The 16,773-nt window shown below is 35.8% G+C and overlaps 1 protein-coding gene and 1 non-coding gene across 2 annotated transcripts in view; both read right to left on the reverse strand.

Annotated features, from left to right (window-relative positions):
- Positions 1-3,530: 3,530 nt before the first annotated feature.
- Bend2 (BEN domain containing 2) overlaps positions 3,531-16,773 on the reverse strand; it is a 60,796-nt gene continuing 47,553 nt past the window's right edge. Inside the window, 3 exon segments of the mRNA XM_071606673.1 lie at positions 3,531-3,736; positions 9,172-9,375; positions 15,514-15,639. Of these exon segments, the coding sequence (XP_071462774.1) occupies positions 3,531-3,736; positions 9,172-9,375; positions 15,514-15,639 (536 nt within the window).
- Trnaa-agc (transfer RNA alanine (anticodon AGC)) lies at positions 13,183-13,254 on the reverse strand. Its single transcript has one exon. It is a non-coding gene; the product is annotated as a tRNA-Ala (tRNA).

The raw sequence follows: 16,773 nt of genomic DNA on the forward strand, positions 1-16,773 counted from the left end.
GGAACAGAGATGAAAGCCACTCAATCCAAATGGCTCAGGCCAGGAATATAAGAATGGCTTTGGGTGAGTGGCTAAAGACCACATGGGACAAAGGTACATCTCAGCTGGTGATGGCTAAGGAAAATGATAAGAATCTGACTCTAAAACCTCTACACAGTTTGGCATTGTATAAGATTCCTAAAACTTCGAAGCAAGTATGGAGAATAATATGAAATCACTCATCCATTGCTATTCTACCAAACCTACCTCCATCCATGCCATAGGTTGTTTCCTTGTCTTCCAAGAGAAATCAAAAGCCTCAAATGACCAAGGTTAAGTTTCTACTCCCAGTGCATGGATCCTCAAAATAGAAATTAAGTTGTTACAGAAAACTAAAGTTATACTTCCAGCCCACCTGTGTCTGTACACTGAGATTTGTATCTGTCACCCAGTGACCTTCCAAATAATTTTAAACCCCATTTAGTCCCATCCTTCCAGATGTGGAACACCTATAAAAACTTATAGTATATAATAGACAATTATACACTATGAAATAATATTATAATAAGAATGTATTTATATATATATTAATTAATAACATACATAAGCTCTAGAATGATTGGCAATATTTATGTACCTGTGTTGATTTTGTTGATATATTCACAGAATCGAAAACTTGAGACTTAATGGGTTAACTAATTCCTTGAGATTACCAATTGGTCCATCTCACAGGAGATGGGCAGATTATTTTTCAGCATAGTATAAAAGGTCATGAAAATTTGCTTGTTCTTGCTTATCAAGAAAGAAAGCAAACATTCTAGCTAGTATCACATCTATGAAATTGGCTGAAAATGTTATTAATATAAAACACTGTAGATAACATTCGTAAAGCTTCCGTAAAATGAGCTCATTTAAAAAAAAAACTGAAGCATCAGTAGAAAGAGCAATTCAAATGTTTATTGATGATATTTATTTGAAAGACAAATGTTGAAGATAAGTGTATTCATCAAAAGCAAGTCATATTAACAGACATTTATTGGGCTAACACAATAACAGGATTAACCTAAAAATTTTTGAAGACATTGAGAGTCCAATTTGATTTAAAATAAAATGAAAATATCATTATGAAATTTGTTTTGCTCAATCAAATGTCATTTTAAAAGATGTTATGTGATCATTATGTTTCAAATCATGGGAACTGTTTTGAACACTTTTTTTTCCAAATAAAGGGCACTATTGGGATTAGGAATATAGCTCAGTGATACAGTGCTTGCCTAGAATATGCAAGGCCCTGGGTTCCACCCCAGTATCACAAAAATAATTTTTAAAAACTAAAATAAAGGGTATTCTAAACTGTGCCATTCAACACAGCCACTTTTTAATTGTAAATTTATTGTGTATTTAATTTTAAACTTCGGTTAGTTAAATGGGATAAAACTTTAAACTTAGTTCCTCTCATCAGCCACGTCTCAGGTGCTCAATAGCTGCATGTGCCTGCTGACTACCACACTGTATAATGTAAATTTATTTTATTTTTAAGTTTCTCGTTATATATGTTTCCATTTTTGTGGAAAGTTCTATTGGACAGGGCTGCTCTAAGTAACTTACACAAGCAGTCACCACAATAGAGCTAATCACATAAATCTTGAAATATGTTTGCAAATGTAAAATTTTGTTTTTGTGGCTTTGCTTCTAGTCTGAGGAATACTTCAGCTACCAAAAAATACAACTTCAATTTGAAATCTGAACTTACAATTTGAAATTTATTCTTGCCAAATGAATAATTTTACTTTCCTTAATTTTACTTTTAATTGATAAATAATAACTTTATATCCCCACCACTGGGGGAAAAAAAGGGAGAACAAACCCTTAAAAATAAATCTTTTCTTCTGGTGGGGGGGTGCTGGGATTGAATCCAGGGCCTTGTTCATGCTAAGTATGTGCTATACTACTGAGCTATCTCCCCAGGCTCCTAAAATAATTCTTTTATATCTTATCTTCATAAAGTTATTCTGTATTTCACTAAAATATTCTAAGAATTGAATTTAATTTTCAAAAGATGTATCATAGGAAAGCACATTCTATAAATCAGTCACATAAAAGCATCTTAAAATATCTCACATCACAAAAATAAGATGTCAATTTTCCCACAAATTATAGTATGTGACCGAGTGACTGGCGGACATGATTTCTATTGAATTGCTTTCTCTATTTTATCAGAAAACTGAAGTTACTTAAGGTCAGTTAGTTTAAGTCTTACAAGGAAAAAAATTGCTTGTTAGGCTGAAAGATTCAAGATAGCATTACAATTGACAAAATATTTCTTAAACAATGAAATTACACATATTTCCTATGACTATGACATTCCAGAATTTTCTTAGGGCCAAGTGCAGTGGCACACACCTATAATTCCAAAGAGTTGGAGAGCCAAGGCAGAGGATCGCAAGTTCAAGGCCAGCCTCATCAACTTAGCGACACCCTCAGCAATTTAGCAAGACCCTATTTCAAAATTTAAAAAGAATTTTCTTCAAAATAAGGGATTTAGGTTAAAAATAAAGTCCTTCATGAGCAAAATGAAATTTTAAAAAATTTCCAATAGTCCCACCAATATCCTTTAAGATCACTTTTATCTAATTAAATTTCTGATCAATATTTTCTTTCATTTAAACATTGTTAAAATTTAAAGATATATGCACTCCAAATAGTAGAATCTATCAGTAAAACATGACAAACACATGAAAACCTTCACCCAGACACTTTGAAAACGAAGAATAATGTCAGTGTCTGAATTTGGTTATATTTTTATTGTTCATAGTGATATATTCTTAAATTAAAATCACTTAGGAGGAGACAGAGAGTCCCACCTTGAGTGAACTTCTTTGACAAAAAACAATGATAATTAAAAGAATGTTATTCTTATTAAAAGTAAATCAAAAGAACATGGGTCTTCTCTCTGGAAGGCTTAGGTCAAACAAATGTGATACCAATCCTAGGATTTTGATGGATATATAAGAAAGCCACTTTGGGTGTTTTGTACATATGTAAACCATATCTCCCTTCTAAATCAGCAGAGTTCACACCTAAGCTCTGTAGTTTCAACTCACTTGGCAAATACGGAATGTCTACTACAAAAAACTTACTAAGCAAATTGTGATTTACACCTCCAACTATAGCTCCCTACCTATCTATCTATATGTGCTTTACTAATGCTCAGATTTTGCCTATCATTAAGTGCTAAAGCATATTATTATTGTTGTGCATTCAAACAGCAAAGAGAATGATTTTTAGGGAAAAGTTTCCTACTATTCCCTCAATCAGAGATTTGTGGCAGCATATTGCCAATCACTTTGTCCGGAGACAAAACATTCATATCTTCCTACTGCAATTCAGCAACCCTTGCAGGCAGAAAAAAAAAAAAAAAAAAAGCTTGGCCATTTCTTCAGGGATAAATGCAAAACTACTTTGTTGCTATAATAGGCTAATTTGGGAATTATAACTTGGGGAACTTATAGAAAGATCTAACATTTTAAACAAAGTGGGATTGTTGATGTTTAAGTGCTTGAGTCGGTGAGGTCAGAATCTCTTTGCTCTGACTCTGTGGAAGAAGCCACTGCTGGAAACTTCTGTGATTTGGCCGTGGATTTCTTGAAGTCATGTCTAAGACTTCGGATACAGCTGTTGATGGCTGTCACACACAGCTTCCAATCATATCCAGTTTCCGATAGATCACATGTCTTATAGTTGTCCTGGAGAAACTCTGGTGGTAAAATTCCAAAACAGAACAATTATTTAAAAATCACTGCTCAGAGAAATTAATTCATTCATTTATTCACCCTTAATTCTTCTGCTTTTCTTGTGTTGGGGGTCAAACTCAGGATTTCATGCTTGCTAAGAATGCACTTTACCAATGAGCTATCCCCAGCCTAGGGTCTTTAAGACTTTCACTAATTAAATCAAATGGACTACAACCATTATTAAGTAAGCTGAACAAATCTTCTAATCTAAAGGGATAATACAAAATAGTACTATCCTTAAAGTACATTTACAATAATCTCCCATGATCTTGCTCTACCTACACAAATAGAAATCTTCTACTGCTTTAAGTACCCAAGATCAACGTTTTATTCTTTTTTTTTTTAATTTTTATTTTTTAAACTGCGGATTTAACCCAGTTGTACTTAACTACTGAGCCACATCCCCAGCCCTTTTTTAATTTTGAGACAGGGTCTCACTAAGTTGCTTATTAGTGCCTTGCTAAGTTGCTGCGGCAGACTCTCAACTCAAGATCCTCTTGCCTCAGCCTCCCAAGCCACTGTGATTACAGGCATACACCACAGTGTTTGGCCCTTATTCTTAAATATATCAAACATATCCATTTTCTCAAATAAAGGTATTATAAGCCTTTGTAATGCACAAGAGGCTGTGGTGTCTTCAGTCTTGGAGACACAAGAAGTTGTAACTGCTAACTTTTTTGCTACTGCTAGATTTATCTCCGACAAAAAGAATAAGGCTTTTGGAATCTTGCAATTAGAGGAAGACTTGAATAAGAGAAGGTGAGAGAGTGATACAATTCAAGGAGCACTCTTAGAGATAAGTGGGAGGACAGACAAAGGGAAAGACAAAAGAGGTGCTTATTTAGAAGAACAGAGTTGCCCTAGATATTTTTAGATAATTACCTCAGTGCCTTTAAGCACTTAGGATAGAATCCGGTGATCTCTACAGGTTGGCATTAGTTGGTGACATAAATCTCAATTGGTTTTCAATAAGATTAATTGGCTGCTAAATCAGAACAATGCATTAAGACAGCATATCCCAATTTTTTAGCAAGGCATGTGTCAAATTTAATAAAAGGCTTTCATACCCAAAGGACTATCTGATAGGTCAATAGTAGCCTGAAAGAAGATTTGCTGGAAGGTCACTGGATTCGGTATCAGGCTCATTAGGGAAAGGCTTATCCCATGTGCCTATGACAGCAAAGTTGGGATGGATAATTTACACACTGGAAGACAAATACAGCACTTGCAAAGCTCACTACAGGTGGCAAAGGGCCAAAATGGGTTGCTGTTTCCCAAAATGTGTTCTCTGAAACACAAGTCCTAAAAAGAAGTTTCTTGGGGAAAAGGTTCTGATTGGGCAAACGGGGAATGTGATGCTTTGGAGTTAGTCCCCACTTGGGGATTTACACTGCCCATGAGCACATTAAATGTTCTGGAAAATCACAGTCAAGATGCCTCACAGCAGCAACTTTCACTGATTGAAAGGTTATAGGTGCAGCTGTGCTGCTGGGGCACACAAATGAGGGAGGTGTCAGTGCATAAAACAACAGAGGGCCAGGACTGGGGAGACCTGCTGGGCTTGACAGCCAACGGAATTTAAAATATGCTTTAAAACTGAGGGCCCAGCAGGAGCGGTAGCACATGCCTGTAATCCCAGCAGCTCAGGAGGCTGACGCAGGTGGATGGGAGCTCAAAACCAGCCTCAGCAAAAGCAAGGCACTAAGCAATTCAGTGAGACCCTGTCTCTACATAAAATACAAAATTGGGCTGAGGATGTGGCTCAGTGGTTGAGTGCCCCTGAGTTCAATCCCGGATAAAAAAAAAAAAAAAAAAAACTGAGGGTCCACTAAATCCTTGGGGAGTTTGCCAGTTTAAAGTCTTTCCTGACCATCTAACTAAAAAGCACTTTATTCTTGAAACACCCATTAACATGCAGCTGTCTTTAGGAAACACAGTTTGGGGAATGCTGACCTAAGCTGACCTAATTGAACAAAGGGTAAGAAAAATAACTTTGAAATACTATACTTAGGTTAAACATAGAAATAGTGGAAATGGTAACAGCCTAAATACTAACAATATAAATACTAAGTAAATGTCATTATTTAGAAAAAAAAAAGACCTAGGGGTCTTAGGTGACCATAAATTTAAAAGTTAACAAATGCCATTTTAAGATTCATAGGTAATAATGCTACTGTTTCTGGGTTGATTTGAGCACATTTGAAGGCTGTTACTGAATCTGATCATGAAGAATCAGGAAAACATTTAGGTAAAGAATTACAGAAGGAAATAGTGATAAAGGCATAAGACTTAAGAAGGAAAAGATTAAGTAGAATACCTCCTCTCCAACCTTCATGATTCCATGTGGAGAGATCTCCACATTGGAAAGTCTAGAAGAATTGGACTTGTATGATTCAAGAATCAAGACTCGAAAATCATATAAGCTGCTATTTTTATCTTCACCTGCTTGATTCAAGTATCTGTCTCTCACTTTGTTTTGAACTTGAAGGAGCATGAAGGGGGAGGGGATATTATCTCCCAACACTCCAGCAGGAAGTAATAGCTGTCTTTAACTACTTGAAGGCCCAGCTTGTGAAGTGACTTGATTGACTTTACTGAGCTCTGGAAGCGATATCTAGGGCATGTGTGTGACTTATAGGAAGGAACATTTTGCATCACTATAAGGAAGAACTTTCCTATAAATTGAAACTCTTTTGAAGTGTAGTGAATTGAGAAAGAAGGCACCTCATCAATGCAAGAATTTAAGCCCAGGGTAGATGATGTCAAAGCTAAGATGGGAATTCCTGCTCTGAGAGGGATGTAGTATTAAAGGGCCTATAAAGTACTTACTGCTAAGATTTTACAGTTCTACCATACAGACATGGAAGGAGTGAGGGCTGTTCCCCAATTGCAAATCTGTAGCCTACTAACTTTCTCCATATCAACTATTCTCTAGAGTCCTCAGGTGGTACTGAATCTCTCATGACACAGTTCCTTATATAAAATCTATGACTAGTGGACATAGTTACCTTTGACTACCATGTTCCCCCAAGATATCAAAATCTTAGGATAAGAAATGTTATTAGAATAGAATAAATTGGTTTATTCACTCAATGGGATATTGATCATCAGTTAAAATGTATGAACAGGTCTCTAAAACATAAATGTTGAATGATTTAAAATATGCAAAAGAATACATACTGTATATCTCCACTTATATACATCAAAACAAATACAGAATATTATATATCATTTACGGCTCTATTAACATAGGTAGCATGAGAATGATATTTCCAACTGCAGGGCTGTGATTACTTCTGGGGAGGAAGAGAAGGAACAGGGATGATGGGCTTGGAGTCTTAATTATATCAGTAAAGCTTAATTATTTTAAAAATGTCTATATTGGCAATGGGTACACAAGGATTGATTATATTATTACATTCTTCTCTGTACATCTCAGGGTGTTTGAAATAGTTTATGATGAAGTGATATTTTCATAGATTACATCAGAAGCCATAAGCTCAGGCCTTCCTCTAGTGCAGGCATCTCTTCTCATCTCTGGTCACTCAACCTTTGTTCTGACTCTTTCAGTTCTCCAAGTTCATTTTATACTTATATTAAAGTGAAATATGCTTTCTTGTTTGCTTCCAATCTTTTGGACTGGCTTTGCCCCTAGGGACAACAATGACTCCACTGTTTTCTTTCTGCTGAAATAACTCACGTGACTGACCTTCTACAAAGCAATAGAAGTTTTGACTTTTATGGGAAATCTGCTAATATATGCCCTATGTGAACAGTATGTCAAATTCCTGCTGAATATTTTTTATTGCAGGAGACATCTTGATTTTAATAAAATTCAATAAGAGATAAAATGAAATACACAAAGAAATGTTTTTCATCAATTTTTTTTAAAAATTACAGATATTAAAGAACTTTTAAAGTCACACTTTTCCCTCACATTAAAAATATTTAATTAGATTCCAAATGCAGTGGCACATGCCTGTAATCAAAGAGACTCAGGAAACTTAAGCAGGAGGATCCCAAGTTCGAGGCCAGCCTCAGCAATTCAGCAAGACCCTGTCTCAAAATTAACCCACACCTAGGTTTAATCTCCAGTACCAGAAATGTTTAATTAGAAAGACACTATATCATCTATAAACACATTAACTTCCAAATTAGCTAAAACCCATTTTTTACCTTAAGATAAGAGGAACTGGATTTGGGATTTTTTTCCTGGTAGGTCAGCTCAGTGATGTTCAATTATAAGTTGTAAACAATTACTGAGTTATAAAATCAATGACAGTAGTGCTTTTTAAAGAAATGTAATAGAACAGAAAACACTGGAATGCAACTCTCATGAAAAGAGTAAGTATTGCTTCTGAAACTTTTGCTTCATTTAAAAAAAAAACCACACATATGTACACACATATGTACTGAGTCACCATGTTAGATGTATTTCTTACTATGGGTTGCATCAATTTTTAAAAAATATATTGTTTTAGTTGTAGATGAACACAATACCTTTATTTTATTTATTTATGTGGTGCTGAGGATTGAACCCAGTGCCTCACACGTGCTAGGCAAGTGCTTTACCACTGAGCCACAGCCACAGCCAAACATTAAGTTTTTTAAAGGTTAAAAAAAAAACAGGTCAGATGACAACAAAAGGAGCTGTAATCCACGTTTCTCTGGAATAAAACACCAGTGTTGTTCCAATGTGCTGGATATGAAATTGTGTGGTATGAGGAAGGAACCAAATGAGATCAGGTGGGGTTCAGAGCTATGCTTTGCTAGGTACCAGTGACACAAATAAGAAATATTTTGCTTCCTGTTTTGTCCAAATTTAAGATTCCACAGAAATGATTTTGGAAGCTTTCTTACTTCTTTTATATATGTCACAGAGACTACACTATGCTAACATATAGTAGGAAAAAAATAGCAAATTAGCCTATTGTGGTATTGTTGACACTTCTGTAATTTGATAAAGATGAAACTTTTCAGCTTTGACACACACACACACACACCCATTTTTGTGGTGCTGGGAAGGGAAACCACACACCCATTTTTGCACGTGCTAGACAAGTGCTGTACCACTGAGGTATCATTCCCAGCCCTAGCTTCAGCCTTAAGCCCCAGTTAATGAAGGTGTTTGAGTATCTACATCCCTGGCAAGCCAGAGCAGGGAATTAAGTCAATAACCCCTTTCCTGTACTAGTAGAGCCATTTAAGGCAAGGCAATTAGCCCTAAGAACACAAAGGCAAAGAGAAATACAATTCATGAACCTTTTGTTACCTAACGAGGTACTTTGGACAAGCTCCATCTCTCTTTAAAACATATACAAACTGAATGGATTCTTCCTGACCTTCTTCTCTAACACAAGTGACTCACATTTATTCTAACACTCTACATGTAACTAACCTCGGAGAGCATTAATCCTATTGGGGTTAAGGGCACACATGCCATGCCCCACACTGCCATACACATTACTTCTGATCAGCACTTCTTCTGTGAACAGGTTGCGAATAAGGTATCTGGCTGACAGCTCTGGGCGAGGCTTGGCTCTTGCCACCTCCATTACTGAATGTGGTATCTGTATATTTCTAGATGGATTTCCAAAATATCCTAGAAGCAAAAGAAAACAATGTCAGTTTCCATGGCAGATGTTAGGTTGCATTTCTTTTAAAAGGCTCTGAAAGAAAGTGATTTTTCTAAAATTTTTGGCTCGAGCATTTGAGAGGTTAAAAGAATTGAAGCCTTGGGCTAGGGCTGTAGCTCAGTGGTACAGCACTTGCCTAGCATGTTTGAGGTACTGGATTTGATCCACATAAAAATAAACCACCACATAAAAATAAACAAATAAGCTAGGCACAGGAACACAAGCCTTTAAACCCAGCAGCTCAGGAGGCTGAGGCAGGAGGATCACGAGTTCAAAGCCAGCCTCAGCAATGGCAAGGTAAGGTGCTAAGCAACTCAGTGAGACCCTGTGTCTAAATAAAATACAAAAAGGGCTGGGAATATGGCTCAGTGGTTGAGTGCCCCTGAGTTCAATTCCCAGTACCCCCACTCCAAAAAAAGTCAACAAACTGCAGATTTAGATATCTTAAGAAGCAAGTTAAGCTTATTTTTATTTTACTCTATATCTTAATTGTCATCATTTCTTTACAGTTCATAGTGATTAAAATTTAATGTTCTATTTCGCATAAAATACAGAATTATTTGTTGATGAAAACATATTAGAGAAATATTCTTACAAGTCAACAAGCATGTTTTTATCTTGGAACATCTGTCATTTAACAGGTGGCTGTATAAATTGTTAAATCATCCAGATTCAACATACAGCAAGAGAGATTACTTAGAAACTCACTCAGTGGGTCTAAGGACTTAACTCTGGAAGATTAACCTACTAATATTTATCAAGGGTCAGAAATAAAGTTAATACTTTAACCTAATAATTTAATTTCTAAGAACCTAAGAAGATAATCTAAATTATAAAAAAAAGTCACCCAAATGAAGATAAATTTTTTTGTAGTGTGATTGATGATCTATTTCCCCAAAACCCTCAAACCAAAAAACAAAGAGGGGATTAGATAAACACACTGGGATACTTAACTCAATGGACTGTCTTAAACTTACTAAGAGCAATGATTATGAAGAGTATAGAATCTTGAGAAAAAATATATACATATCATGTTAGAAGGCAATTATATATAGAGACCATAATGTTTAAAATGCTCATAAGAAAAAGAAAACTGAAAGAAAATGTAAATGGCCACAAATAGTTTTTTAAGGTATGTTAATCATGAGAGCTTTTTTACCCCCCTTTTAAATAGTTTCCAATTTTTAAAAATAGAATAGTATAACAACCTCACACAAACTGTGGTGGCTAACTGTCTTACATTGCACTTAGTTGCCCTATTCCCTGTTATAGCAAAGTCAGGGTTAGAGACCTACAACCCAAGCTCCCAAATTGAGATCCTTTATCTTTCTCAAAAGTTTGGGGCCACTCTGGATCCTGCCTACCAGAAGCTCAGTCATAGAAAAAAAGAACAGATAAAAATTTTTTAAAAAGAAGCTCAGTCATTTTTCACTTCTTTAAATATAAGAGCTAATTGTCAGATGATTTTTATTATTTAATTTAGCTAGTCTGGACAGAGTAGATTAAAAAACAAGACCAAAATATATGTTGTTTGCAAGAGATTCATCTTACAGGCAAAGGCATCCACAGGTGTTTCAAAGTTATCCCACAGGGAAAGGATAGAAAAATATATTCCATACAAATGGAGACAGAAAGCAAGCAGGTGTAGCTACTCTCAAATCTGACAAAAAAAGACTTCAAGCCAAAATTAATCGTAAGATACAAAGAAGGTCACTTCATACTGGTAAAAGAAATAATCCAATAACATGAAATAATGACAGTATCTAATCCCCAAATGTCAGTGCATCTAATTATATTAAAAATACTACTCATATAAAGACTCAAATGGCTACTTTCATGTAAAACTAAAAAGAACAAATAAAAATGCAAAAAAAAGTACTGAAACATTGCAAAGAGAAAAAGAATATAGTATTTCTCACCACGAGTGAAATTTCACATCCTATAAACCACAAGAATGGGATCCCAATTAGAATACATTATACTCCATGTGTGTATAATACGTCAATATACACTCTACTGTCATGTACAAAAAAAAGAAAAAATTTTATTGTTTTTTTTTAGTTGTCAATGGACCTTTATTTTATTTGTTTATATATGGTGCTGAGAATTGAACCCAGTGCCTCATACATGCTAGGCAAGTGCTTTACCACTGAGCCACAACTCCAGACCCATGGAACAAATTTTAACAAAGAAAAAAAAGACTCAGATGGATCCCAATACAATAAAACTAGGCAATTTCATCACATCTCTCTTACAGATAGGTAATCCAGACACAAAATCAGTAAAGACTCTTCAGGCCTAAAAAATATTATCAATCAAATGGGAACTAACAGACATTTATAGAGTATTTCAACCAACAATAGTTCAACTTACTTTCTTCTCAGCTGCTTATGGAAACTTCTCCAAAATAGATATTTTAGGATACAAAACAAGTCTCAGTAAATACTAAAAATTATATAATTGCTTGTATCTTATTAGATGATAATAGAATGAAATTAGAAATCAACAGAAAGAAAAAATGTAGGAATTACATAAATACATAGAGAAAGAATAATACACTTTTGAACAATGACTAGATATAGAGGAAATAAGGGAGAAATTTTAAAATTTTTAGAATCAAAGAAGAATAGAGAGTCAATATATCAGGATCTCTGAGACACAATGAAGGTGGTTTTAAGAGGTAAATTTATAGCTATACATAACATAGTGCCTATATTTAAAAAATCAAAAAGAGCTGAGCTAGGTGTTATACACATGGAATCCCAGGTACTCATTAGTCTGAGGCAGGATAATTCTAAGTTCAAGGCCAGCCTTAGCAATTTAGTGAGAGACCCTGTCTCAAAACAAAAAAATACAATAAAATAAAAAGGACTAGGAATGTAGCTCAGTGGTAAAGTGTCCCTGGAATCAATCCTCAATACGAAAACAAACGAACAAACAAAAACAGAAAAAATCCCAAATAAATAACCCTCAGTAGAATACTACCTGGGATCTTGTTCAGACAGAATTATTGAAGTGATATATATTTATATTCTGTTTTTTTCCATTATAATAGTACTCTAACTGCTGTATTTGTTAAGGTTGTGTACTGTGGAAACAGACTGACTAAATCTTTAAAAAAATTTTAATTGGTGATTATGATTATATACATAATAGTGGGATTCATTGTTACTTATTTGTACATGCACATAACATAATTTGATCAATTCACTCCCTAGCACTAGCACCTGCCCTATTCTTCTCCATCTCCCTTACCCTGATCTCCTTCCTCAACTCTACTGGTCTCCCTTCTATTTTCCTGAGGTTCCTTTTTTTTTTTTTTTTTTTTTTTTTGGTGGTACAGGGAACAAAACCCAGGGCCTCACACATACCAGGCAAGTGCTCTACCACTGAGCAACACCCAGCCCCTGAGGTTCCTTTTATAAAATACTTTTTCCCTCTAGATTCCACATATGAGAGATAACATACAATCCTTGACTTTCTGGCTTATTTCGCTCAACACTGTGCTATCCAGTTCCATCCATTTCCCTGCAAATGATATCATTTTGTTGTTCTTTACGGCTGAATAAAACTCCATTGTATATATAACATTTTATTTATCCCTCTATCTGTTGATGGACATCTAGGCTGGTTTCATAACTTTGGTCATTGTGAATTGTAAACATGAATATGCACAGTATGCTGACTTTTTAGGGGGAAAATGCTGAGAAGTGGTTATTGCTGGATCATATAGTGGTTCCATTCCTCGTCTTTTAGTTTTTTTTTTTTTCTTTTGGCAGTGCTGGGGATTGAACCCAGGGTCTCATGCATGCTAGGCAAGCACTCTGCCACTGAGCCACATCCCCAGACCCTCATTTCTAATCTTTTGAGGAATCTCCATACTGATTTCCCATAGAGGTTGTACCAATTTACATTCCCACCAGTGTTCCTTTCCCCCACATCCTCACCAGCATTTTTTATGATTTGTGTTCATGATGATGTCTCATCCAAGAGCTTACACTAGTCAAAAGTCAGCAAAGGGCTGCTCTCCACAAGAAAAGTAAGAAATTACGCTTAACGTTAAAAAATTATCAGTTTTAGAACTAGGCATCTCTATTTCATTAGCTCATTAATCCAACATTTGAAATTCACACAGTGCTTTAGGAGAACCAGTGTACTATCAATGCCTTCAGAGTTAGCATTACTGTTCTGCTCAGAATTCCCATTATCTCTTGTTTCTGAGGCAGTTGTCTGCTGAAGCAACTGAGAACTGCCCTTGCCACCAATCACCATTCCTTCCATCATTCAAGTTTGCAGACGCTGGAATATTGGGGTTGGCAGGGTCTTTATTTTTGTCTACAGTTTTGGTATCTATAAACCAAGTCCCACAGGGAAGAAATATGTGCATCTGCCAACTTCTACCAGGCCCCCTAGGTTAATAGGGAAGCAACTACCTCTAAAAAGGTGGGCTGACACCATATGAATACTGTGTGTGCCTCAATACTATCTGAAAGGAAACTGAGGTGTGGATTTTCCCTTGACTTGATTCTCCCATGACTCCCTGTTCTCAGGGGACTTGTTAGCTCTGTCTAATGGAATGAACAATAACTGCTGGCACAAAATAAATATGAGATATTATTTATTCCATAAATTAACAAGTAAATGTGCTTCTTAGGGATGACAACTTTTGGGCTTTTTTCTTTTTGTTGTTTTGGTTTGGTTTTTGGTGGGGGGGGTGCTTTTAATGCTTTGTTTTCTCTTTCCCTGGTAGCTTTCAAATCTGGCTGTACATCTGAATTACCCTAGGGATCTTTTCTCAAAAAGCAAATGTGCTGGGTCTGACCCTTGACAAATTAAACCAGAATCTCTGGTGGTAGGCAAGGGGAGCTCAGACATGAGAAACATTTTTTAAAAGTGTCTCCTGTGTTTCTAATACGCACCAGGGGCAGGAACTACTGCTTAGGTTAAAGTTTCTCAAACTTCAGTATGCTCACAAAATCACATGGGGGCGGTTATCATGTTAAAATATAAATTCTGCCTCAGTGAATATGACGTAGAACCCAAGCCCACACTTTTTCCAAGTTGTCTAGGACCACTGCTGCTGCTGTTGGGCTGTGTACCCACATTGAGAGGCAAGGACCTATCTAGTCTCTTGTCTAGCATACAGCAGGCACCTGGCAGATGGATTCTCTTCTGATGCCTAAGCAAATATGCAAATTACCATTTTCCAGGCAGTATCTTAATTTTATATGCAAATTGGTTAGGGTGCAGTTTTTGAAGGCTATAAAATGGAATGTTAAAAATAAGCAGATCTGGTTTCAGACAGATGGTGCTTGAGCTATCACTGAAATCAAGCCGTTTACCAGGAAAACATAAGCTCAGCTACAAATATTCTTGGCAAATAGTTTCTATCAACTTACACTAGAGGGACAGGAGTGACTATAGTAAGAATGGTAAGAATAAAGTGGGTATTTCAGAGAGGTTGGTGGAAATTAGGAATTGTCACTAAGTTAAATGCTTCATCAGGAAAAGTCAATAGATATGACACTCTTCTCTAATGGCCCATTTAGGGTAAAAATAAATCTCTAATGGACTTTGAAGATAGAATGGATGAGAAAGAAACCAGGTTCCTGTTACTATATAAGTATATAGGGTATTAAATATCTGTGATACTTTAATCTCATGACATGAATTATTTTCATTGGGGTACTCCATTCCTGGAAATGAACAATTAAGGAAGGGCCTGCATTTTCTCCTGTGCAGTCTTTAGCCACCACTGAAATATCCAAGGAACACACAGCTGGCTTTTCTTTGTTACTCAGTGAGATACTGAAAATGATTTGCTAAACATTTTTGTAGCTGAAACTTTTTTTTAGTGTAGCCCTTAGCTTCAAATGTCCTAATTATAACATTACACTTATCTTTAAGTTATTTTATGGCATATAAATATCAAATAACAAAATAAACAGGCAGTATGCTTTTGGAAGAACATCTCCTGCTCACTAAATGAAGTAAACAAGATGTCTAACACATGGCCTGAAGACCCTGTGCATAGTGCTATCAGTTCTGGAGTTGTATACAGCATGAACTTATGTAGCAGTCACCATATTTAGATGAAAAATTACTTACTGAAGTTCCTTTGGCTTCAGAATACAAATAATGGATCAGAGAACTGATATCAGAAAGACAATATTTCCAATCTTTTCCATATTCACTGAAATCATAGTTGGGGAAAGTTGCTGCCAAATATTCTGCAAACCGCAGAAAGTATTTGTAAAAATTAGAGATGAAATTAACATAGAGGTGAATAAAAATTTTTTATTTGGAATAAATATGGACTTTTCTCTTCCTGTCATTCTTGTCTCTACCTCTAAGAGTTTAGAAGTTCTACCCAATGAGGATGCTTTGTTGATTTATCTCATTTCCTCTAGTGTGAGGGCTCCTAAAACACTGACCTGGGGTGTCAATGCTGAGGTCTTTGTGTTTTAGAAAAATAAAAGTGGGCTGGAGTTGTGGCTCAGTGGCAGAGCGCTTGCCTCGCACATGTGAAGCACTAGGTTCAATCCTCAGCAACACATAAAAATAAATAAACAAAATAAAGATATTTCTTAAAAAGTGTCATTATACTGAGACCATTTAATAACCCAATGGATAAGTTAGAACTTTAAAAAAGGCAATCTGTAAAGAAACAATAGTGCCATTGCAAACATTGTAGCACATGGTTTATTTACATTATTTACCAGGTCTATCTTCTCTGTAAGTTATTCCCTCTATTAAAAACAGCCCTCCTATGCCCTTCTAGCTACAGAGTTCAGAATCTAGCTCAAATGCCTGTCCTTAGCAAAGCCTCCTCAAACTCCCTTAAAGCAGTTGCTCTGTTCTTTGAGCTTCCTCAACACCACCACACTGGACTGGAATTTATCTGTTGCCATCAATGTGCCTCCTTCTAGACTGTGAGCTCCTTGCAGGTAGAATATTTCTTCCTTGTGGTGTCCTCAGTGCCTATAAGTTCCAGGACCTCAATACAGATTTCTGTAATGCAAGATTGGATTAATCATGAGATCCTCTTTCAGTGTGGCCAATAGCAAGCACTGAAAAGCCTGGTTTTGTTTCTTTATTAATTTGGCTTTTCCTTTACTTTTTAGTTGGTGGGCCTTTATTTTATTTACGTATTTATATGTGGTGCTGAGAATTGAATCTAGTGCCTCACACATGCCAGGCAAGTGCTCTACCACTGAGCTACAACCCCAGCCCATCCTTTAATTTTTGATAACAATTTTCCATGCTAAAAATCTAATTTATGAATCATTGTAAGCAACAATAATCAATTAGGCTTGCCTTAGTCCACCAGTCTATGGACAAGTTTTATTCTTTAGAAGTTTTTA

Source organism: Marmota flaviventris, chromosome X, assembly GCF_047511675.1.
Source record: "Marmota flaviventris isolate mMarFla1 chromosome X, mMarFla1.hap1, whole genome shotgun sequence".
Lineage (NCBI taxonomy): Eukaryota > Metazoa > Chordata > Mammalia > Rodentia > Sciuridae > Marmota > Marmota flaviventris.